The sequence below is a fragment of the Salvelinus sp. IW2-2015 genome, unplaced genomic scaffold (genome assembly GCF_002910315.2).
Source record: "Salvelinus sp. IW2-2015 unplaced genomic scaffold, ASM291031v2 Un_scaffold3174, whole genome shotgun sequence".
Lineage (NCBI taxonomy): Eukaryota > Metazoa > Chordata > Actinopteri > Salmoniformes > Salmonidae > Salvelinus > Salvelinus sp. IW2-2015.
This window is the reverse complement of record NW_019944461.1, coordinates 23,833-49,449: the sequence shown is the minus strand read 5'-3', so window position 1 is coordinate 49,449 and position 25,617 is coordinate 23,833. Positions and strand designations below refer to the sequence as shown.

General features: G+C 45.1%; 1 protein-coding gene across 1 annotated transcript in view; it reads right to left on the bottom strand.

The window, feature by feature from the left end:
- Positions 1-25,617, bottom strand: part of LOC112075457 (protein jagged-1b-like) — a 45,956-nt gene that overhangs the window by 16,842 nt on the left and 3,497 nt on the right. The window contains exon 3 of the mRNA XM_024142457.1: positions 3,819-3,869. Within this exon, the coding sequence (XP_023998225.1) occupies positions 3,819-3,869 (51 nt within the window). The remainder of the gene's footprint in view (positions 1-3,818; positions 3,870-25,617) is intronic.

Genomic DNA, 25,617 nt, shown 5'->3' with positions numbered 1-25,617 from the left:
GTGTGTAATATCGAGGGACACTAACCAGCATGCAGTGTGTATATCGAGGGACACTAACCCAGCATGCAGTGTGTATATCGAGGGACACTAACCCAACATGCTGTGTGTATATCGAGGGACACTAACCCAGCATGCAGTGTGTATATCGAGGGACACTAACCCAGCATGCAGTGTGTATACCGAGGGACACTAACCCAGCATGCAGTGTGTATACCGAGGGACACTAACCAGCATGCAGTGTGTATACCGAGGGACACTAACCCAGCATGCAGTGTGTATACCGAGGGACACTACCCCAGCATGCAGTGTGTATACCGAGGGACACTAACCCAGCATGCAGTGTGTATACCGAGGGACACTAACCCAGCATGCAGTGTGTATACCGAGGGACACTAACCCAGCATGCTGTGTGTATATTCAGCGGTCTTTTCACAGCAAAACCCTAATAAGTTTCTGCGGAACGATGGTAAAGCAGAAACAGAGAGACCCTGACCTCAAACAGACCTGCAGGCATTAGGCTAACAACTCAAACAGACCGCAGGCATTAGGCTAACAACCTCAAACAGACCTGCAGGCATTAGGCTAACAACCTCAAACAGACTGCAGGCATTAGGCTAACAACCTCAACAGACCTGCAGGCATTAGGCTAACAACCTCAAACAGACCTGCAGCATTAGGCTAACAACCTCAAACAGACCTGCAGGCATTAGGCTAACAACCTCAAACAGACCTGCAGGCATTAGGCTAACAACCTCAAACAGACCTGCAGGCATTAGGCTAACAACCTCAAACAGACCTGCAGGCATTAGGCTACAACCTCAAAAGACCTGCAGGCATTAGGCTAACAACCTCAAACAGACCTGCAGGCATTAGGCTAACAACCTCAAACAGACCTGCAGGCATTAGGCTAACAACCTCAAACAGACCTGCAGGCATTAGGCTAACAACCTCAAACAGACCTGCAGGCATTAGGCTAACAACCTCAAACAGACCTGCAGGCATTAGGCTAACAACCTCAAACAGACCTGCAGGCATTAGGCTAACAACCTCAAACAGACCTGCAGGCATTAGGCTAACAACCTCAAAACAGACCTGCAGGCATTAGGCTAACAACCTCAAACAGACCTGCAGGCATTAGGCTAACAACCTCAAACAGACCTGCAGGCATTAGGCTAACAACCTCAAACAGACCTGCAGGCATTAGGCTAACACCTCAAACAGACCTGCAGGCATTAGGCTAACAACCTCAAACAGACCTGCAGGCATTAGGCTAACAACCTCAAACAGACCTGCAGGCATTAGGCTAACAACCTCAAACAGACCTGCAGGCATTAGGCTAACAACCTCAAACAGACCTGCAGGCATTAGGCTAACAACCTCAAACAGACCTGCAGGCATTAGGCTAACAACCTCAAAACAGACCTGCAGGCATTAGGCTAACAACCTCAAACAGACCTGCAGGCATTAGGCTAACAACCTCAAACAGACCTGCAGGCTATGAGGCTAACAACCTCAAACAGACCTGCAGGCTAGGCTAACAACCTCAAACAGACCTGCAGGCATTAGGCTAACCAACCTCAAAACAGACTGCAGGCATTAGCTGTACCGTGTCGGGGATTATACCGTATAGCGGGGTATTTGGAAATCTCCCACTGTACCGTGTAGCGGGGATTATACCGTGTCGGGGATTATAACGTGTAGCGGGGTATTTGGGAATTGCCACGGGATTGTTTTGAACACCTTTGAAACTTTCTTTAAAATATTACAATTTATTGAATCGTTTCAATCTACTTTTTAAATTAATAACCTAACAGTCAACTTGTGCAATACGTTAGGAGAGAAAGCAGACTGCGTTCACATTATTTTACATTATGACGCTTAGTTCCTCAGAACAGTTGAGCCTGTCACGTGTTGGTTTGTAAATAACAACATGAGAAAAGGGAGCAGCTGAGTTCAACTGTGTCTTTGGTTTCACTTGCTAGTTATCTCAGTAACTGGCTGAATTAATAAGGAGACTGGGCATCCTATGGTGTCAGACCCCTTCCCTTCTAGTTATCTCAGTAACTGGCTGAATTAATAAGGAGACTGGGCATCCTATGGTGTCANGGAGACTGGGCATCCTATGGTGTCAGACCCCTTCCCTTCTAGTTATCTCAGTAACTGGCTGAATTAATAAGGAGACTGGGCATCCTATGGTGTCATATTTCTGCCGTGTTTGAGAAGTTAAAGCGTTTTGGATGAGTCATCTGTACAGCTGTCACTGCCATTTAGATTTCCTTGCGTTTTTTTTATTTTTTACGTCTCCTCTCCTCGGCCCCTCAGTCTGCTCCTCCCCTCTCTCCCCCGAGCAGACGGGCAGGCCGTTGCCCTAGCAACCCCATATAGTGTACGCCATAGGGAGCCTATTAAATTCCTAGAGGAGCAATGTCATTAACCCTAAAAGTTCCAGAATGGAGTGAAAATGGAAGCCATCTTGGTCAGGGAGAAATCCTGTAGAGGTATTTTCCTCCAGAAGTAAAAACCTAGATTATACTATTATTATTCCTTTATGCAGGAAAATAAAAGGCATGTGAAATCAGAAATTGTGGAATATAATTGTCAACCTGAAATAGTCATAAATAAAAAATAAAGTTTATACAGGTTTTACACCAATTATCTGTATAAATAGCCTCTACAATCTATGTAAACATACATCTAAATTGTTGTTTTCTTGGAAAGAGGTGAGTGCTATTATATAATACAATAATACTACTTATCACATTTACAACTGGTATAAGTCCTGTCATCAGCTGATTTCAGCCAGTGTATGGCTGTGGATTGACAGCATTGTTTGAATGGAAAGTTGGCATATTGGCAGTTCATTTGAGAAATTAATGGAATAATTCCTCTAAAAATGGCTGGTTAGCCATTTAGTTTTTTTTTTTAATCGTTTAAAAAAAAAAAAAACCTGACCCTTAACACCCTTTAACTCCTTTTAATACATTCTGAAATTAATTATTAGTTTGGGAGACAGGCATGTCCTTCAAATTCATTATTTTACACAATATCTTATCAGAGCACTGGAAAACAATGGTTCACCAACTATCCTGACCAAAATGGCTGACCTTGGTCCCATCTTGAGAAGATTCATGTCCCTCCTAATGCGTACACACGCTGCTCCAGAGCCAGTGGTCTTACAGCAGACAAGCATGCGCCAAAACGTTGTTCATTGGCACCTCTTTGATTCACATTCTCTTGTAAATGTCCAAACTGACATTCGGTAGCTATGGATTGTCTGTCTTTACTATTATATTATTTATGTTTTGCGCTCATTAGCATGTTTAGCTAGCTGCCTCTTTTAAATTCTCTGTTATTACTAGTTAGTTAATTTTGTTAGAATTCTGATGACGCCCAATTGTATTTATTTGCGTTTTAGCACCCCCTTGTGTACTAAACCGGTAATACCATCAATTCCAGGATGAATCACATTTTATTTATCACGTGCTTGTGGGGGGGACGACGATCTGTATCCATCATATTTAGCACCCCCCCCCCCTTCCAGATAAACAGACATGCTGCTACATAACTACATCACCATAATGACATGGAGGTGTCCATACAGCAGCACCACCCCCCCCCCCACCCCCACCAACATACTGTACACTGACCTTAGCTGATTGGCCAGGTAGCATAACAGACATTCCTGCACTGGAGCAGCACCCCCCCCCCCCCACCAACATACTGTACCCTGACCTTAGCTGATAAGGTCATAACAGACATTCCTGCACTGGAGCAGCCCCCCCCCCCCCCCCCCCCCACACACCCACAGAGCTACTCACCACTCGTGTCGTTGTTAGCGTCCAAGGCTCCACTATCAACGTGTATGACCTCTGAGGAAGATAAAGAGTTCAGGGTCAACAATCAAACAGCATCTGAACATCAAAAAATAGATATAGACAAAAATAGAAACGTCCCTTTTTCAGGCCCTGTCTTTCAAAGATAATTCATAACAATCCAAATAACTTCACAGATCTTCATTGTAAAGGGTTAAACACTGTTTTCCATGCTTGTTCAATGAACCATAAACAATTAATGAACATGCACCTGTGGAACGGTCGTTAAGACACTAACAGCTTACAGACGGTAGGCAATTAAGGTCACAGTTATGAAAACTTAGGACACTAAAGAGGCCTTTCTATTGACTCTGAAAAACACCAAAAGAAAGATGCCAGGTTCCTGCTCATCTGCGTGAACGTGCCTTAGGCATGCTGCAAGGAGGCATGAGGACTGCAGATGTGGCCAGGGCAATACATTGCAATGTCCGTACTGTGAGACGCCTAAGACAGCGCTACAGGGAAACAGGACAGACAGCTGATCATCCTCGCAATGGCAGACCACGTGTAAAACACCTGCACAGGATCGGTATATCCTAACGTCACACCTGCGGGACAGGTACAGGATGGCAACAACAACTGCCCGAGTTACACCAGGAATGCACAATCCCTCCATCAGTGCTCAGACTGTCTGCAATAGGCTGAGAGAGGCTGGACTGAGGGCTTGTAGGCCTGTTGTACGGCAGGTCCTACCAGACATCACCGGCAACAGGAGAGCACTGCAGTACTTAATGCAGCTGGTGGCCACACCAGATACTGACTGTTACTTTTGATTTTGACCCTCCTTTGTTCAGGGACACATTATTCCATGTCTGTTAGTCACATGTCTGTGGAACTTGTTCAGTTTATGTCTCAGTTGTTGAATCTTGTTAAGTTCATAACAAATATTTACACATGTTAAGTTTGCTGAAAATAAACGCAGTTGACAGTGAGAAGACGTTTGTTTTTGCTGATATATACAGTGGGGAGAACAAGTATTTGATACACTGACAATTTTGCAGGTTTTCCTACTTACAAAGCATGTAGAGGTCTGTAATTTTTATCATAGGTACACTTCAATGTGAGAGAAGGAATCTAAAACAAAAATCCAGAAAATCACATTGTATGATTTTTAATTAATTAATTTGCATTTTATTGCATGACATAAGTATTTGATACATCAGAAAAGCAGAACTGAATATTGGTACAGAAACCTTAGTTTGCAATTACAGAGATCATACGTTTCCTGTAGTCTTGACCAGGTTTGCACACACTGCAGCAGGGATTTTGGCCCACTCCTCCATACAGACCTTCTCCAGATCCTTCAGGTTTCGGGGCTGTCGCTGGGCAAACGGACTTTCGGCTCCCTCCAAAGATTTTCATTGGGTTCAGGTCTGGAGACGGCTAGGCACTCCAGGACCTTGAGATGCTTCTTATGGAGCCACTCCTTAGTTGCCCTGGCTGTGTGTTTCGGTCGTTGTCATGCTGGAAGACCCAGCCACGACCCATCTTCAATGCTCTTACTGAGGGAAGGAGGTTGTTGGTCAAGATCTCGCGATACATGGCCCCATCCATCCTCCCTTCAATACGGTGCAGTCGTCCTGTCCCCTTTGCAGAAAAGCATCCCCAAAGATGATGAGTTTCCACCTCCATGCTTCACGGTTGGGATGGTGTTCTTGGGGTTGTACTCATCCTTCTATTCCTCCAAACACGGCGAGTGGAGTTTAGAGCAAAAAGCTCTATTTTTGTCTCATCAGACCACATGACCTTCTCCCATTCCTCCTCTGGATCATCCAGATGGTCATTGGCAAACTTCAGACGGGCTGGACATGCGCTGGCTTGAGCAGGGGGACCTTGCGTGCGCTGCAGGATTTTAATCCATGACGGTGTAGTGTGTTACTAATGGTCTTTGAGACTGTGGTCCCAGCTCTCTTCAGGTCATTGACCAGGTCCTGCCGTGTAGTTCTGGGCTGATCCCTCACATTCCTCATGATCATTGATGCCCCACGAGTGAGATCTTGCAAGGAGCCCCAGACCGAGGGTGATTGACCGTCATCATGAACTTCTTCCATTTTCTAATAATTGTTCCAACAGTTGTTGCCTTCTCACAAGCTGCTTGGCTATTGTCCTGTAGCCCATCCCAGCCTTGTACAGGTCTACAATTTTCCCTGATGTCCTTACACAGCTCTCTGGTCTTGGCCATTGTGGAGAGGTTGGAGTCTGTTTGATTGAGTGTGTGGACAGGTGCTTTTTATACAGGTAACGAGTTCAACAGGTGCAGTTAATACAGGTAATGAGTGGAGAACAGGAGCTTCTTAAAGAAAACTAACAGGTCTGTGAGAGCCGGAATTCTTACTGGTTGGTAGGTGATCAAATACTTATGTCATGCAATAAAATGCAAATTAATTACTTAAAAATCATACAATGTGATTTTCTGGATTTTTGTTTTAGATTCCGTCTCTCACAGTTGAAGTGTACCTATGATAAAAATGACAGACCTCTACATGCTTTGTAAGTAGGAAAACCTGCAAATCGGCAGTGTATCAAATACTTGTTCTCCCCACTGTATATATATATATATATATATATATAAAATAAAAACACTGAAAGCAACCTGAAACAGCAACAGTTCAAACCGACAGCAACACCATCTGCGATAGTATCTAGTGTCTGTGTGTCTGCAAACCATATAATTAGGTTGAGAATCCTAGAACGGAACCTTCTGGTGATGGTATGAAGGTCGGCCATGTTGGTCAGGGACTTGGTCAACCATGGTGATAAATTATTTTAATCCATTATTTTACACGATCTGCACTGTTTTAACGAGCCAGACCATTTAAGGAAATATTCCATAAATTGTTCGAATTAACTGCCAACACGCCAACATACCTTTCAAACAATAGTCAACCCACAGCCATCACTGGCTGAAATCAGATGAAAATCAGACAAGTTGAAAATACAACAAGTACTGCTATGGTCATGTACAGTATATGCACATAATAGCATTTTCCGTGAGTATTCATGAGTATTTCTTGCCAATTGAAAGGGTTTTTCCATGCTAGCAGTAGTTCATGTCACAGTCTCACAGTAGCAACGTAATAGAAAGGGTTTTTCCATGCAGCAGTAGTTCATGTCACAGTCTCACAGTAGCAACGTAAATAGAAAGGGTTTTTCCATGCTAGCAGTAGTTCATGTCACAGTCCACAGTAGCAACGTAAATAGAGGGTTTTTCCATGCCTAGCAGTAGTTCATGTCACAGTCTCTCACAGTAGCAACGTAAATAGAAAGGGTTTTTCCATGCTAGCAGAGTTCATGTCACAGTCTCACAGTAGCAACGTAAATAGAAAGGGTTTTTCCATGCTAGCAGTAGTTATGTCACAGTCTCACAGTAGCAACGTAATGAAAGGGTTTTTCCATGCTAGCAGTAGTTCATGTCACAGTCTCACAGTAGCAACGTAAATAGAAAGGGTTTTTCCATGCTAGCAGTAGTTCATGTCACAGTCTCACAGTAGCAACGTAAATAGAAAGGGTTTTTCCATGCCAGCAGTAGTTCATGTCACAGTCTCCCAGTAGCAACGTAAATAGAAAGGGTTTTTCCATGCCAGCAGTAGTTCATGTCACAGTCTCACAGTAGCAACGTAAATAGAAAGGGTTTTTCCATGCTAGCAGTAGTTCATGTCACAGTCTCACAGTAGCAACGTAAATAGAAAGGTGTTTTCCATGCCAGCAGTAGTTCATGTCACAGTCTCACAGTAGCAACGTAAATAGAAAGGGTTTTTCCATGCCAGCAGTAGTTCATGTCACAGTCTCACAGTAGCAACGTAAATAGAAAGGGTTTTCCATGCCAGCAGTAGTTCATGTCACAGTCTCACAGTAGCACGTAAATAGAAAGGGTTTTTCCATGCCAGCAGTAGTTCATGTCACAGTCTCACAGTAGCAACGTAAATAGAAAGGGTTTTTCCATGCCAGCAGTAGTTCATGTCACAGTCTCACAGTAGCAACGTAAATAGAAAGGGTTTTTCCATGCTAGCAGTAGTTCAGTCACAGTCTCACAGTAGCAACGTAAATAGAAAGGGTTTTTCCATGCCAGCAGTAGTTCATGTCACAGTCTCACAGTAGCAACGTAAATAGAAAGGGTTTTTCCATGCCAGCAGTAGTTCATGTCACAGTCTCACAGTAGCAACGTAAATAGAAAGGGTTTTCCATGCCAGCAGTAGTTCATGTCACAGTCTCACAGTAGCAACGTAAATAGAAAGGGTTTTCCATGCCAGCAGTGTTTCATGTCACAGTCTCACAGTAGCAACGTAAATAGAAAGGGTTTTTCCATGCTAGCAGTAGTTCATGTCACAGTCTCACAGTAGCAACGTAAATAGAAAGGTTTTTCCATGCCAGCAGTAGTTCTGTCACAGTCTCACAGTAGCAACGTAAATAGAAAGGGTTTTTCCATGCCAGCAGTAGTTCATGTCACAGTCTCACAGTAGCAACGTAAATAGAAAGGGTTTTCCATGCCAGCAGTAGTTCATGTCACAGTCTCACAGTAGATAAATGTAACGTAATTGAACTACAACAAGACATTTCAGGCATTCGCAGCTTAGATTTTTAAAAGCCTTTTGTCTTCATTTACTGTTAAGGTCACATTACATTGTTATACATAGATAAAACATTTGTAAATGATCTCAGCTTAAAGGGTAAGTAGCACAAAAATCACTCCCTCTATAGAGAACGGGAATTGCAATAAATATTGCTCAATACTAACTTTGCATAATATTGTAGTCCATTGCGTATATTTATACCACAAACCATTGGTTTCCAAATATGTTATGAGAAGACTTTGCAATTCTGTCTTTTTCACCATTAATCACTGTTGCTCCAATAGCCCGTATGCTCCTCCCACGCCCGGTATGCTCCTCCACGCGCGGTATGCTCCTCCACGCCCGATGCTCCTCCCACGCCCTGTATGCTCCTCCCACGCCCTGTATGCTCCTCCCACGCCCTGTTGCTCCTCCCACGCCCGTATGATCCTACTAAGCTCCTCCCACGCCCGGTATGATCCTACTAAGCTCCTCCCACGCCCGGTATAATCCTACTAAGCTCCTCCCACGCCCGGTATGATCCTACAAAGCTCCTCCCACGCCCGGTATGATCCTACAAGCTCCTCCCACGCCCGGTATGATCTACTACGCTCCTCCACGCCCGGTATGATCCTCCCACGCCCGGTATGATCCTCCCACGCCGTATGATCTCCACGCCCGGGATTCGCCTACCACGCCCGGTATGCTCCTACTAAGCTCCTACCACGCCCAATATTCCCTTCCCACGCCCAATATGATCCTCCAACGCCCGGTAATCTTCTACCACGCCCGGTATTCTCCTACCATGCCCGGTATTTCCCTACCACGCCCGGTATTTCCCTACCACGCCCGGTATTTCCCTACCACGCCCGGTATTCCCCTACCACGCCCGGTATTCCCCTACCACGCCCGGTATTCCCCTACCACGCCCGGTATTCCCCTACCACGCCTGGTATTTCCCCTACCACGCCTGGTATTCCCCTACCACGCCCGGTTTGCTCCTACTAAACCCAGTTTGCTTTGGGATTGTGGGATTGATATCCGTAAAATTCAATGAGCATACATGAGCATAGTTCTGCATATTATGAATCTAGACATGGTGCCTTTACCAAACATTAGAACCAATTAGAATCCTCTAATCTCTCCAAGACATCTGGAGTGGACAGGAAGTGGTTGATGCAAGAGAGAAGAATAAGACTAGGGTTGAGGGATTAAAATGCGAAAAAATACAAACAAATGAAGGAGAAGACGACTTTCGGACGACTACTCATGTAGTTCGAGCCGGGGCTCCTTCCTTCATCCAGGTGATTTGTGGTCCAACACCTGTACCTTTGTAATACACCAGTAGAAAGGGAGATTTGAAATTGTCAGCAGACAGGCTTTAGGAAGAAGTTTTTAACGTTTGATCAAATATTTTAAGCCATAAATATTAAGTCATAAAAAGTATTTTCAAGTAATAAGACTTCATGTGAGATTAATGTTTCATGTCATCTCCACTTTTCTTACAAAGATACAATATAGGCAATACAGGGCCTTCAGAAAGTATTCACACCCCTTGACTTTTTCCACATGTTGTTGTGCAACAGTCTGAATTTAAAATGGAGATGTTATTTCACCGTCCTACACACCCCATAAATGTCAAAGTGGAATAAAATAAATTTTTGTTTTACAAATAAAAAAAATGAAAAGCTGAAATTGAGTCTTGAGTCAATAAGTATTCAACTCCTTTGTTATGGCATGCCTAAATAAGTTCAGGAGTAAATATGTGCTTAACAAGTCATATAATACGTTAACGGACTAATCGTGCAAGAAGTGTTTAACATGATTTTTGCAGCCAGTTCACCAGTGACACAAGTCAGTGTTCGACGTCCATCCGTGTCTGCGGACATCGGGAGATGACGTGGAAACTGGCCTCTAGGGGGCAACGGTGAGCGCTGTTACCTTCAAGGAGAGTGTTGTGGAAGGGGATGGCAGCTGGGCATCTGGTGCCAAAGGACCAGCAATAGTTGTTTTTTCTGCTATTTTTGTTTTATGCCCAACCCAAACCTTAACCAGAACCTTAAGGTTATGTATTGACTCCGAATGGTTCAGATTTCAGAGTTAAAACTAAACTAAAAAAACTTGAACAATTTGACAAAATTTTACGTTTGAGAAACATGGATGAACATTCATTCTGACAAGAGATTTCTGAATGATGACCTCATCTCTGTACCCCACACATACAATTATCTATAAGGTCCCTCAGTTGAGCAGTGCATTTTAAACACCGATTCATCCACAAAAGATAAGGGAGATTTTTCAATGCCTCGCAACGGGAACCTATTGGTAGGTGGGTATTTTTTTAAATTTAAAAGCAAACATTGAATATCCCTTTGAGCAAGGTGAAGTTATTAATTACACATCGGATGATGTATCAATACAACCAGTCACGACAAAGATACAGGTGTGCTTCCCAACTCAGTTACCGGAAAGGAAAGAAAAAACAGTTGAGTTTAACGGATACGAGAAAACTGAGGATGGATCCACAATCTACAATACTAACCTAAATGACAGAGTGAAAATAAGGAAGAAGGAAGGAAGCCTGTACAGAATAAACTATATTCCAAAACATGCATCCTGTTTGCAACAAAACACTAAAGTAATACTTCAAAAAATATGGCAAAGCAATTAACTTCTGTCCTGAATACATATTACTGAGTACCACTTCATATTTTCAAGCAAGGTGGTGGCTGCATCATGTTATGGGTATGCTTGTAGGACTGGGGAGTTTCAGGATAAAAAAAAGAAACGGAATGGAAGCTAAGCACAGGCAAAATCCTAGAGGAAAACCTGGTTCGGTCTGTTTTCCAACAAACACTGGGAAAATAATTCACCTTTCAGCAGGACAATAACCTAAAACATAAGGCCAAATATACACAGGAATTGCTTACCAAGAAGACCGTGAATGTTCCTGAGTGGCCAACTTAGACTTAAATTCTACTTGAAAATCTGTGGCATGAAAATGGTTGTCTAGATCAACAACCAATGTGTCAGAGCTTGAAGAATTAAAAAAATAATAATAATAATTGGTAAATATTGCACAATCCAAGAGTGCAAAGCTCTAACAGACTTATACCCTGAGAGACTCACAGCTGTTATCAATGCCAAAAGGTGCTTCTACAAAGTGGTGACTCAGGGGTGAGTCAACACTGATGTAACAACAAAATGTGGAATAAGTCAAGGGATACTTTATATATGTTTGGAAATGTCTCAATTTAGATTTTGGTGGAATTAATAGGTACACTTAACCAATTTATAATTATATTTTAGGTTGACAAATCTATTCCACAATTTCTTACATCACATGTCTTTTACTATAATAATATTATAATTTAGGTTTTTATTTATGGAGGAAAATACCTCTACTGACATTCATTCCAATTAGACTGGTTTGGATTTCTCCCTGACCAAGATGGCTGCCATTCATTCCAATTAGACTGGTTTGGATTTCTCCCTGACCAAGANATTAGACTGGTTTGGATTTCTCCCTGACCAAGATGGCTGCCATTCATTCCAATTAGACTGGTTTGGATTTCTCCCTGACCAAGATGGCTGCCATTTTCAGCCCAATCTGGAACTTTGAAGATGAGTGATCACTATTGTGATGAGATACTGTGAAAGTATTCACCCCCCATTGGCATTTTTCCTATTTTGTTGCCTTACAACCTGGAATTAAAATGGAGGGGGTTAGGGGTTTGTATCATTTGATTTACACAACATGCCACCCACTTTGAAGATGAACAATCAAATATATTTTATTGTGAAACAGGAAATACGACCAAAAAACAGAACTTGAGCGTGCATAACTATTGTGATGCAAAGTCAATACTTTGTAGAGCCACCTTCTGCAGCAATTACAGCTGCAAGTCTCTTGGGGTATGTCTCTATAAGCTTGGCACATCTAGCCACTGGGATTTTTGCCCATTCTTCAAGGCAAAACTGCTCCAGCTCCTTCAAATTGGATGGGTTCTGTAGCTCCCTCTAGTAATTTAATAGGATCTCTATGCTGCAACTACCTTATAAGGAAGCTTTGTTTTAGCATACCTCCCAGTCCTATCATGTTTACCTCAGAGCCCCTTTAGTCCGTTCAGACCCCTCAGACAAAACTAGCACAAATACATTTTGGGTTCCAGGATTAAGATTATCGGCAGTAATCCAGACTGCGTTTGGTAACCAAGAGCAGCTGTTGAACTCAGATTCATCCAGACTGAGCATGGTAACAAACAGTAGCTGTTAGTTACAACAATAGGGTCTAATTAACTGTGGCAAGATAACTCTGCTGCTCTATCCTGGGTCTCTGACTCCTCCCTACAGATTAGGCGTTAAACAAAGAAACCAGCAGTCCGACACCCTCAGCAGGAAACCAGCAGTCCGACACCCTCAGCAGGAAACCAACAGTCCGACACCCTCACAGGAGAACCACAGTCCGACCACCTCAGCAGGAAAACCAGCATGTCCAACACCCTCAGACAGGAAACCAACAGTCACCGACACCCTCAGACAGGAAACCACAGTCCACACCCTCCAGACAGGCCACAGCCACACCTCATAGGAAACCAACGTCCTACACCCTCAGCAGGAACCAACAGTCCGACACCCTCAGCAGGAAACCAACAGCCACATTCGACACCTCAGCAGGAAACAAACATCCAACACCCACTCCAGCAGGAAACCAACAGTCCGACACCCTCACAGGAAACCAAAATCAGTCCGACACCCTCAGCAGAAACCAACAGTCCAGACACCCTCACAGGAAACCAACAGTCCGACCACCTCGCAGTAGGAAACCAACAGTCCGACACCCTCAGGAGAGAAACCAGCCAGTCCGACACCCTCAGAAGAAACCAGCAGTCCGACACCTCAGGAAGAAACCAACAGTCCGACACCCTCAGCAACGAACCAACAGTCGACACCCTCAGACGGAAACCAACAGTCCGACACCCGCAGGAAGAAAACCACAGTCCGACACCCTCAGGAAGAAACCACAGTCCGACACCTCAGGAAGAAACCCAACAGTCTCGACACCCTCAGCAGGAACCAACAGTCCGACAACCTCAGCAGGAAACCAACAGTCCGCACCCTCAGGAAGAAACCAGCAGTCGACACCCTCAGCAGGAAACCAACGTCCGACACCCTCAGCAGGAACCAACAGTCCTGCACCCTCAGCAGGAAACCAACAGTCCGACCACCCTCAAGAACACACAGTCCGACACCCTCAGCAGGAAACCAACAGTCCGACACCCCCTCAGCAGGAAACCAAACAGTCCGACACCCTCAGCAGAAGACCAAGTGTCCGACCAGCAAACCCAGTCACACCCTCAGGAAGAAACCAACAGTCCCGACACCCTCAGCAGGAAACCAAACAGTCCGACACCCTGCAGAGAAACCAACAGTCGAACCCTCAGGAAAAACCAACAGAATCAACAGTCCGACACTCTCAGCAGAAAACCAACAGTCCGACACCCTCAGCAGGAACCACACAGTCCGACACTCTCAGCAGAGAAACCAACAGTCCGACACCCTCAGCAGAGAAACCAAACAGTCCGACACCCTCAGCAGAAAACCAACAGTCCGACACCCTCAGCAGGAAACCAACAGTCCAACAGTCCGACACTCTCAGCAGGAAACCAACAGTCCGACACCCTCAGCAGGTGGACGTCTGAAGCTCCTGGTTTATTGTGTCAAGGCAGGACAGTCACACCCTTCACCTCAAAACATGACTGCTAATCTTCTACAACGAACAGCCGTTCGGCAAAAGTTAGGACACACCTACTCAGGGCTACGATGTCCGGCAGACGCACCACAGACCCCTCCATACTGTGGTAGCAAGAGAAGGGAGAAGGATACAGTGATTTATTTACAATTCAAGGCACACTTAACCAGCATGGCTACCACAGCATTCTGCAGCGATACGCCATCCCATCTGGTTTGGGCTTAGTGGGACTATCATTTGTTTTTCAAACATGACCCAACACAAATCCAGGCTGTGTAAGGGCTATTTGACCAAGGAGGAGAGTGATGGAGTGCTGCTGTCCTCAAATGACCTGGCCTCCACAATCACCCGACCTCAACCCAAATGAGATGGTTTGGTGTGGTGCTCAGCATGTGGGAACTCCTTCAAGAGTTTTGGAAAAGCATTCCAGGTGAAGCTGGTTGAGAGAATGCCAAGAGTATGCAAAGCTGTCATCAAGGCAAAAGGTGGCTACTTAGAAGAAACTCAAAAACATATCAAAATATATTTTATATAACACTTTTTTGGTTACTACATGATTCCACGTGCTATTTCATGTAATGTAGAAAATAGTAAAAATTAAAAATAAACTTGAATGAGTAGGTGTTCTAAAACCTTTGACCAGTAGTGTAGTTAAAACACATCCACTAACCTTGTGGGGACACACAATTCAGTCCCACTCAAAATCACATTTTCCCTAACCCCTAACCCTAAACCATACTCTTACCCTAAAACAAAAACCTAAGCCTAACACAAAAACCAAATATTAACCCTCTTAACCCTGGTACTGAGAGAGATATACAGTTGAAGTCGGAAGTGTACATACATCTTAGCCAAATACATTTAAACTCAGTTTTTCACAATTTCTGACATTTAATCTTAGTAAAAATTGCCTGTTTTAGGTCAGTTAGTTTGTTGACAAGAAATGTGTGGAGTGTTTGAAAAACTAGTTTTAATGACTCCAACCTAAGTGTATGTAAACTTCTGACTTAAACTGTAGGGAGGTAGATAGGTAGACACACACACGTCATTACTCCTGGTCTCTCGCTGGTTCTTCTCCCTAGACCCTGGTTCTTCTCCCTAGACCCTGGTTCTTCTCCATAGACCCTGGTTCTTCTCCCTAGACCCTGGTTCTTCTCCCTAGACCCTGGTTCTTCTCCCTAGACTCTGGTTCTTCTCCCTAGACCCTGGTTCTTCTCCCTAAACCCTGGTTCTTAGCCCTAACCCCCCCAGGTAGCCTAGTGGTTGGACCGTTGGACCTGTAAGCAAAAGGTTGCTGGATCGAATCCCCGAGCCGACAAGGTAAACATCTGGTTGTTCTGCCCCTGAGCAAGGCAGTGTTCTCTCCAGGCGCCGTGGACGTCCATTAAGGCCTCCGCACCTCTCTGATTCAGAAGGGTTAAATGAGGAAGACACATTTCAGTTGGACAACTGACTAGGTATCCCTCTTTCCCAGTTCTCCTCCCTAGCAATGCATCCTGATATCCACATCATAGAACAGGACTATAAGACACCAGGGATGAAAGACTAGCAGAGAAACTCAGAGTACAGTCGTGATTGAGTCTGTAGTTTCATACAGCAGCCAGCTCGGCTTGTCTCGTCCCTGATCAGTCAGAAAGGTTTCTCTCGCTCTGTGCGTACACACACACGTTTTACTAGAATACTTGTGAGTACCAAAAGTTAGTTGTAAACCAACAAAAATTCTGAGAAATTAGGGTATTTTGCTGGTCCTCACTTGTAGAAAGTATTTTTTAATCACAGTTTCTTAAACCCAGAGGCACAACGTCGCGAACGTCGCGAGACTTCTGGGAACGCCTGAAGTCGCCAGGGTTTGAGAAGTCAATGAGGAGAAATATTCTTCCTTAGCTGTTCATTTTCTCTAAATTAAAAGAGAACCTAGATTGGAGCCAATGTCTTCAGTAGTGGAACATGTTATTACTCCACTAGATTAGAGACAATGTCTTCAGTAGTGGAACATGTTATTACTCCACTAGATTAGAGACAATGTCTTCAAGTAGTGGAACATGTTATTAACTCCACTAGATTAGAGACAATGTCTTCAGTAGTGGAAACATGTTATTACTCCACTAGATTAGAGACAATGTCTTCAGTAGTGGAAACATGTTATTACTCCACTAGATTAGAGACAATGTCTTCAGTAGTGGAACATGTTATTACTCCACTAGATTAGAGACAATGTTCTTCAGTAGTGGAACATGTTATTACTCCACTAAGATTAGAGACAAATGTCTTCAGTAGTGGAACATGTTATTACTCCACTAGATTAGAGACAATGTCTTCAGTAGTGGAACATGTTATTACTCCACTAGATTAGAGACAATGTCTTCAGTAGTGGAACATGTTATTACTCCACTAGATTAGAGACAATGTCTTCAGTAGTGGAACATGTTATTACTCCACTAGATTAGAGACAATGTCTTCAGTAGTGGAACATGTTATTACTCCACTAGATTAGAGACGAATGTCTTCAGTAGTGGAACATGTTATTACTCCACTAGATTAGAGACGAATGTCTTCAGTAGTGGAACATGTTATTACTCCACTAGATTAGAGACCATGTCTTCAGTAGTGGAACATGTTATTACTCCACTAGATTAGAGACAATGTCTTCAGTAGTGGAACATGTTATTACTCCAAAGATTAGAGACAATGTCTTCAGTAGTGGAACATGTTATTACTCCACTAGATTAGAGACAATGTCTTCAGTAGTGGAACATGTTATTACTCCACTAGATTAGAGACATGTCTTCAGTAGTGGAACATGTTTATTAACTCCACTAGATTAGAGACATGTCTTCAGTAGTGGGAACATGTTATTACTCCCACTAGATTAGAGACAATGTCTTCAGTAGTGGAACATGTTATTACTCCAGCTAGATTAGAGACATGTCTTCAGTAGTGGAACATGTTATTACTCCACCTAGATTAGAGACAATGTCTTCAGTAGTGGAACATGTTATTACTCCACTAGATTAGAGACAATGTCTTCAGTAGTGGAACATGTTATTACTCCACTAGATTAGAGACAATGTCTTCAGTAGTGGAACATGTTATTACTCACTTAGATTAGAACAATGTCTTCATAGTGGAACATGTTATTACTCCACTAGATTAGAGACAATGTCTTCAGTAGTGGAACATGTTATTACTCTCCACTAGATTAGAGACAATGTCTTCAGTAGTGGAACATGTTATTACTCCACTAGATTAGAGACATGTCTTCAGTAGTGGAACATGTTATTACTCCACTAGATTAGAGACCAATGTCCTTCAGTAGTGGAACAGTGTTATACTCCACTAGATTAGAGACAATGTCTTCAGTAGTGGAAACATGTTATTACTCCACTAGATTAGAGACAATGTCTTCAGTAGTGGAACATGTTATTACTCATTAGATTAGAGACGATGTCTTCAGTAGTGAACATGTTATTACTCACTAGATTAGAGACAATGTCTTCAGTAGTGGAACATGTTATTACTCCAACTAGATTAGAGACCATGTCTTCAGTTATGGAACATGTTATTACTCCACTAGATTAGAGACAATGTCTTCAGTAGTGGAACATGTTATTACTCCACTAGATTAGAGACAATGTCTTCATTAGTGGAACATGTTATTACTCCACTAGATTAGAGACAATGTCTTCAGTAGTGGAACATGTTATTACTCACTAGATTAGAGACAATGTCTTCAGTAGTGGAACATGTTATTACTCCACTAGATTAGAGACAATGTCTTCAGTAGTGGAACATGTTATTACTGCTCACTAGATTAGAGACAATGTCTTCAGTAGTGGAACATGTTATTACTTCCACTAGATTAGAGACAATGTCTTCAGTAGTGGAACATGTTATTACTCCACTAGATTAGAGACCATGTCTTCAGTAGTGGAACATGTTATTACTCCAACCTCGTGAAAGTGAAAAACTGACAAGTTTTCATGTTTAGCTAGCCAACATCGCCTACAAGTGTGATCGGCGATTTCTATTAGAGAAGCAGCTTCTGCCCAGCTTCATACTGTACTGTCTATTAGAGAAGCAGTTTCTGCCCAGCTTCATACTGTACTGTCTATTAGAGAAGCAGTTTCTGCCCAGCTTCATACTGTACTGTCTATTAGAGAAGCAGCTTCTGCCCAGCTTCATACTGTACTGTCTATTAGAGAAGCAGTTTCTGCCCAGCTTCATACTGTACAGTCTACTAGAGAAGCAGCTTCTGCCCAGCTTCATACTGTACTGGGTTTAGGGGTTAAGGTTAGGTAAAAATGATTTTGAATGGGAATTAATTGTTGGTCTAGTAGGACATAGTGTAGCTAGGTGTATGTACCATGCTTCTCTGTGGTTGTGAATGGAGCTACTGTACATGGTAACAATCAGCTGGGCAGACGGTTCATCAATCACATTGCCTTAAGATTGAGTCAACCTCTGATGTTGTAGACATTGGCAGGCCTGGCGGACAGCTGGTCCACAGCAGATAGTCATCTGCACAAGCAGCACAAGGCTAAGGTCCATGTTGATATCAATGTCATGACAACTTGATAACACAAAATAACGAAAAAACTTTCCATAAGAAAAGAAGATAGACTTTTTCAAGTCTCTCATTATAGTAAATTACACGGATATGGATTATTATTATATCTTTTTTTAAATGTCACTTCTGAATATGGATGGACTTATCACAGCACTGCTCTAATGACAGCTGAAATGTCCACAATGGGGTCAGACAGGTTTCCATTTCAGTCTTGATGGGTCTTGGCCCTAGTTGCCGTTGTACAGTACAACAGAGGAGGTCTTTCCCCATTGGTTAGGCCTAGAAGTCGGTATAATCGAATAGAGGCAGTCTTTCTTTGAGCTCCGGCTTCCTCCTCCTCCCAAGTGTCTCTCTACTTCAGTAAGCAGCAACAATCTCCAGGGTTACTTATCATATCAACTCTTTGTACTCAGAAGTTGATTGGCTCTTGTGGACAGATGGCAGATGCGGGTGATTGGTTGGGTGCAACTGGTTGATAAAAAAGGGACGTGGTAAGGACTGAAGCCCTGCTTTGCCTGGAGCTGGACTGCTGTCCCTCCCGGCTCTGCCTGCCACTGGGCCTGGACTGCTGTCCCTCCCGGCGCTGCCTGCCACTGGGCCTGGACTGCTGTCCCTCCCGGCTAAGCTGTCAGTATCCACCGCTGGTATTCCCAAGCTTTGGCCCCCCACTAAGCCTGTCAGTATTCCACCCTGGTCTTCAGGCTGCCCCAATTGTTCAGTGATTTCCACCCTGTATTCACTGGCCCGCCAAGTTGTAGAGAGACTCCACCCTTATTCAGACTGAGCCCAAGTTGTCAGAGGAGGCTCCACCCTGTAGTTCAGGCTGGCTCAAAGTTCTCTAGAGGACCCACCCTGTGATGTGCAGTGCTGGCCGGGCCAAGTTGTAGTATTGCCACACCCTGTATTGCACGGCTGGCCCAAGTGTAGTAATTCCACCTCTGTTATTTTCAGCTGGCCCCAAGTTGTATAAAGTATTCCAGGCCTGATTCGCTTGCCGCCAAGCGTCAGTCTTCACCTGTATTCAGGCTGGCCTCCAAGTTGTCAGTATTCCCCCTGTATTCAGCTGGCCCCAGCTTGTCAGTATTAACCTGTATTCAGCTGCCCAAGTCTTGCAGTCAGTATTCCACCTGTATTCAGCTGGCCAACGTTTCAGTATTCCACGTGTATTAGCTGCCCAAGTGTGTACAATGCTGCAGCTTTGCCCCGAGCTGTAGTATTCCTGAGCTGCTGGCCTCCAAGTTGTTAGTATTCCACCCTGTATCCAGCTGGCCCAGTTGTTAGTATTACGCTCGCACCCTGCTAATTGCAGGCTGGGCGCCAGCTGTGCCCAGTATTCCACCCTGAGTCAGCTGGCCCCACGAAGATTGTCTACGTATGTCCCAGCCTGTACTTCGCTGGCCCGCTAAGCTGTCAAGTATGTCACCCTGCGAGTGAATTTCAGGCTGGCCCCCAGGCTGGTCAGTTCACTCCACCCTGATACACTTGTCAGCTGGCCGCCAAGTTGGTTAGTATTCACCCTGTACTTCAGCCTGGGCCCCAAAGTTGCTTAGTATTCCCCTGTTAATCGAGGCTGGCCCCCAAGTTGTTAGTATTACCATCCCGCTAGTGATGTATTCAGTCCTGTGGACGCCATCAAGTTGTCAGAGGGACGTACCACCGATTGTATTCAGGTAACGTCTTAGGCTCCCAAGGTGTCAGAGGATCACCCTTGTATCTCAGTCGGCCCAGAGGGTTTAGGTCCAGTTTGTCAGATGGATCCCGGGTGTCCTGTATCCAGGGCCCAAGTTGTTAGTTTTCCACCCTGTATCCAGCTGGCCCAAAGTTGTTTAGTATTCCACGCCTGATGCAGCTGGCCCCAATGTTGTTTGAGTGATTGCCACCCTGTTGTTCAGCTGGCCCAATTGTTAGTATTCCAAACCCTGACGTCTGGCCCAGTTGTTTAGTAATTCGACCCTGTATATCAGCTGGCCCCAAGCTTGTCAGTATTTCCCCCTGTATCCAGCTTGGCCCAAGTTGTAGTATTTCCACCGCTGTATTCAGCTGGCCCCGCCAAGCTGTCAGTATTCCACCCTGTTCAGCCTTGGCCGCCAGTTGTAGATTGTTCCACCCTGTAATGCTCAGAAACTTCTCCCCAAGCTTCTGAGCCCCCAAGCTGTCAGTATCCACCCTGTGGTTCAGCTGGCCGCCCAAGCTGTCCAGTAAATTCCGCACCCGTAATTCTCTGCTGGCCCGCAAGTTGTTAGTTCACACCTGGTATATTCAGCTGGCCCGAAGTTGTTAGTATTCCACCCATTGTTCCAGCTTGGCCTCAAGTTTGTTATATTCACCCTGTATTCAGCTGGCCAAGTCTGGTAGATCATTTCCACCGTGTTTGCAGTCTGGCCACAAGTTTGTCAGTATTCCACCTGTATTCAGCTGGCCCCAAGCTGTCAGTTTCCACCTGCTGTGTTCAGCAGCTGGCCCAGCTGTCGTATTCACCCTGTATTCAGCTGGCCCAAGCTTGTTAGTATTGCCACGCCTGTATTCAGCTGGCCCCAAGTTGTTAGTATTCCACCCTGTATCCAGCTGGCCCTGCAAGTTGTTAGTATTCCACCCTGTATTCAGCCTGGCCCCAAGTTGCTCGCAGAGGAACTCCACCCTTATCAGCTGGCCCCCAAGTTGTCAGAGGACTCCACCCTGTTTCAGCTGGCCCAAGTTCTCAGAGGACTCCACCTGTATCCAGCTTGGCCAGTTGTATATCCAGCCCTGTATCCGCTGGCCCCAATTGTTAGTATCCACCTGACTCTTATGGTATTCCTGGCAGCAGCCTGCGTAGGTCACCGTTCCTGGCCCCAAGTTGTTAGTATTCCACCTGTGTTCAGCTGGCCCCAAGTTGTTCAATCATTCCACCCTGTATTCAGCTGGCCCCAAGTTGTTAGTATCCTCACCTGTGTTCAGCTGGCCCACAAGTTGTTAGTCGATTCCACCCTGTCTATTCAGCTGGCCCCAGAAGTTGTTAGTATTTTTAGGGCCGGCCACCCTGTTTCAGCTGGCCCCAAGCTGTCAGTATTCCACCCTGTTTCAGCTGGCCCCGAGTTGTTAGTATTCCACCCTGTATTCAGCTGGCCCCAAGTTGTTAGTATTCCACCCTGTATTCAGAGCTGGCCCAAGTTGTTTAGTATTTCCACCGTGTATTCAGGGCCCCAAAGTTGGTTAGTATTCCACTGTATTCAGCTGGCCCCAAGTTCTCAGAGATCCACCCTGTATTCCTGCCCCAATTTTAGTATTCCACCCTGTATCAGCTGGCCCCAAGTTGTTAGTATTCCACCCGGCTATTCAGCTGGCCCAAGTTGTTAGTATCCACCCTTTAATCATGTAGTTCTGGTTTCCCCCTCAATTCTTACACTGTTAAATAAAGGTCATTGTGTGACAGGGACTTCTGGTGTTGGTGTTATGATTGTTGTGGGAGATGTTACTTTACTAACCACACGTATCGTTTGATATAGAACAAGCAGACATGAGTATGAACAGAGTGTGGATGACTCCTAGTCTTGCCTGGCCGACTCAGCTCCTACTGATCGCTTTCGCTGGAACCGAGTACAGACAGTTCGAACCCCTATTAACTCATGCGCCATATTCCACAGAGCACACAAAGACGACATGGTTTAATGGGTGAACCCTTTAAGACTTACGCGAGGTGCTGAAAGTCCACAGGAACACAGAGGTAGCCGAGCACATATCAGTTTATTGGATTACCATATAGAACCTATAATCAGGAGAGTCGGATTACGTAAGAAGATATCAAGGAATAAGGACCGGAAGAACGATTTGTTGTTATGTGTTGAAGCACTGGGCGGATTAACAGGGGAGCGTGGCCAGGGTCCGCTACCCTCCGGCGCCAGCTCCAGGTTAACGGGACTAGATATGATTTGTAAATGGTTGGTGACCCGCGTAGCATGGGAGTTGAGGGTGTTGCGAACGTAGTCACACCAGATCGCCATGGATATCTAAACCATGTATGATTATTATATTTGGACAACTAGCCAGCAGGTGAGAGATTGAGTCATAAACAGGTGGCGGAGCTCAGGCGTTGTCTGGGAGGAGAATGGACAAAACGATGTTTAATTTTCGACCCTTAAAGGTGTGTAAGAGTAACTACTGGAATGTGCAAAACAATTGAAAGTGAAACGTTTAGGCTCATGAGCCAATGTGACATCAATGCGAGTGGTAGGCGGTCTCCCATCGAGAGAGCGGACCATCGTTAATAAAGAATCTGAGTGTTATTAATTTGGATCTAGCAAGACAAGAGCACCTCACCTGTCAACACCATCTTGGAAGTGGTAGATATATGGCTAGTGCTAAGCTCCACAGGACCAAAGACGTTTTAATTTTGAACCTTAACAGGGGTGCGTTCTACGACAAGAATGTTTTAATTTGACTTACAGGGGCGCCAAAGGAACAGTTTTATGACCACAGAGGGTCGAGTATCCAACAGGACCAAAAGTTTAAGTTGCCTACTTCAGGAGTATGTCCAAGAACAACAAGTGTAAGCACTCAGTAGAATATGCTCTGAAATGAGCTTACTGTCAGCTCTAGTTCACGTGGCGTCATTGGCAACGTTAAAGACAACGGTGAGGCCAGGCTTGTCAAGCGCTTCTCTACAGCGTGCACTATGTTCTTCCTCCCCGTTCCTAACATGCTGCTGTCAGACTGGCGTTGAAGTTTTAGACCTGGTTTCACAAGCACTCATACGATCTAGATCGAGAGATTTCATGTCGTCCTGTTGAAATGTCCGCATGAGAAATGTGTCCCAATAGGTGCAATTTACATAGGCTGGATGGGTTTTATAAGATACAGACTTTGGGATGTTGAGTGGCATGAGTTCCCCCTGGATCGGTGCTGCAACCTAGGTTCTCCTCCCTGGATGGTGACATGGTAGACCTAGTTCCTCCTCCGATGGTCCTGTGTACTGTTCTGACTCTGGTGAAGTCTCGGTGAACCCGGCATGTGTAACCTGTTTCCCTCCCTGATCTGGTGACGTGTGGTAACCAGTTCTCCTCTGGATCTGGTGAACATGTGTAACCTGTTCCTCCTCCTGGCATCTGGCTGACCATGTGTAAACCCCTCAGGTTCTCCTCTCCCGTTTGGAGTCATGGTGAAGCATGTGTAACTCGCTCCTCGGATGTGACATTTCCTACGTCCTCCTGGATCCTGTGACATGTGTAACTCGAGAGTCCTTCCTGCTCGCCTGGATTCTGGTGGATATTGTACCTAGTTCCCCTCCTGGATCTGGTGACATGGTGTAACAGTCCTCCCGAGCTGTGACTTGGCTACCTCCTCTGGATCTGGTGACATGCTGTCACCATGAGTTCCTCCTCCCTGGATCTGGGGTACCTGTTGTCAATGCCTAGTTCCTCCCGGTCTGCTGACAGTGGACTGTCTGCCTGGATGTGACATGGTGTACCTAGTTCTCTCGATCTGGACAGTTAAACCTGTTCCTCTCCCTGATTGGTGCAGATTAACCACTAACGGTTCCTCCTGCTGATTCGGTGGACATGTGGTACCTAAGTTCCTCCCTTGCTGGATCTGGTGAACATGTGATAACGTAGTTCCCTCCCTGCATCTTGCTGGTACCTGCCGATCCTGATGGTGACATGTGTAAGCTAGTTTCCTCCTGAGATCGGTGACACATGTGTAACCTAGTTCCTCTCCCTGGATCTGGTGACATGTGTAACCTAGTTCCCTCTCCCTGGATCTGGTGACATGTGTACAACCTAGTTCTCCTCCCTGGATCTGGTGACATGTGTAACCTAGTTCCTCCTCCTGCCTGGATCTGGTGACATGGTGTAACCTAGTTCTCTCCCTGGATCTGTGACATGTGTAACCTAGTTCCCCTCCCTGGATCTGGTGAATGTGTAACCTAGTTCCTCCTCCCTGGATTCGGTGACATGTGTAACCTAGTTCCCCTCCTGCGATCTGGTGACATGGTTAACCTAGTTCCTCTCCCTGGATCTGGTGACATGTGTAACCTAGTTCCCTCCTGCCCTGGATCTGGGTGACATGTGTAACCTAGTTCCCTCTCCCTGATCTGGTGACATGTGTAACCTAGTTCCCGTGCTCCCTGGCGACTCGGTGACATGTGTAACCTAGTTCCTCCTCCCTGATATTGGGTGACATGTGTAACCTAGTTCCTCCTCCCTGGATCTGGTGACATGTGTACCTAGTTCCTCCTCCCTGGATCTTGGTGACATGTGTACCTAGTTCCCCTCCCCTGGATCTTTGGTGGACATGTGTAACCGTATGTTCCCTCCCTTGGATCTGGTGACATGTGTAACCTAGTTCCTCCTCCCTGGATCTGGTGACATGTGTAACTAGTTCCTTCCGCCTGGATCTGGTGACATGTGTAACTAGTTCCTCCTCCCTGGATCGGTACATGTGTAAGCTTGTTCCCCTCTGTGGATCTGGTGAGCATGTGTAACCTAGTTCCTCTCCCTGGATCTGGTGAACATGTGTAACTAGTTCCTCTGCTGTCCTGGAGTCTGGTGACATGTGTAACCTAGTTCCTCCTCCCTGGATCTGGTGACATGTGTACGCTAGTTCCTCCTCTCCTGGATTCTGGTGACATGTGTAACCTAGTTCCTCCTCCCCTGGATCTGGTGACATGTGTAACCGTAGTTCCTCTGCTGGATCTGGTGACATGTGTAACCTAGTTCCTCTCATCCTGGATCTGGTGACATGTGTAATTAGTTCTCCGTCGCTCTTGGATCTGGTGACACTGGGATGTAACTAGTTCCTACTCCTGGATCTGGTGACATGGTGTAACGTAGTTCCTGTCCTCGTCGTGATTGTGGGATGTGTGGTGAAGCATGTGCGTTGTAAGCCTGAGGTGAAGTCCTC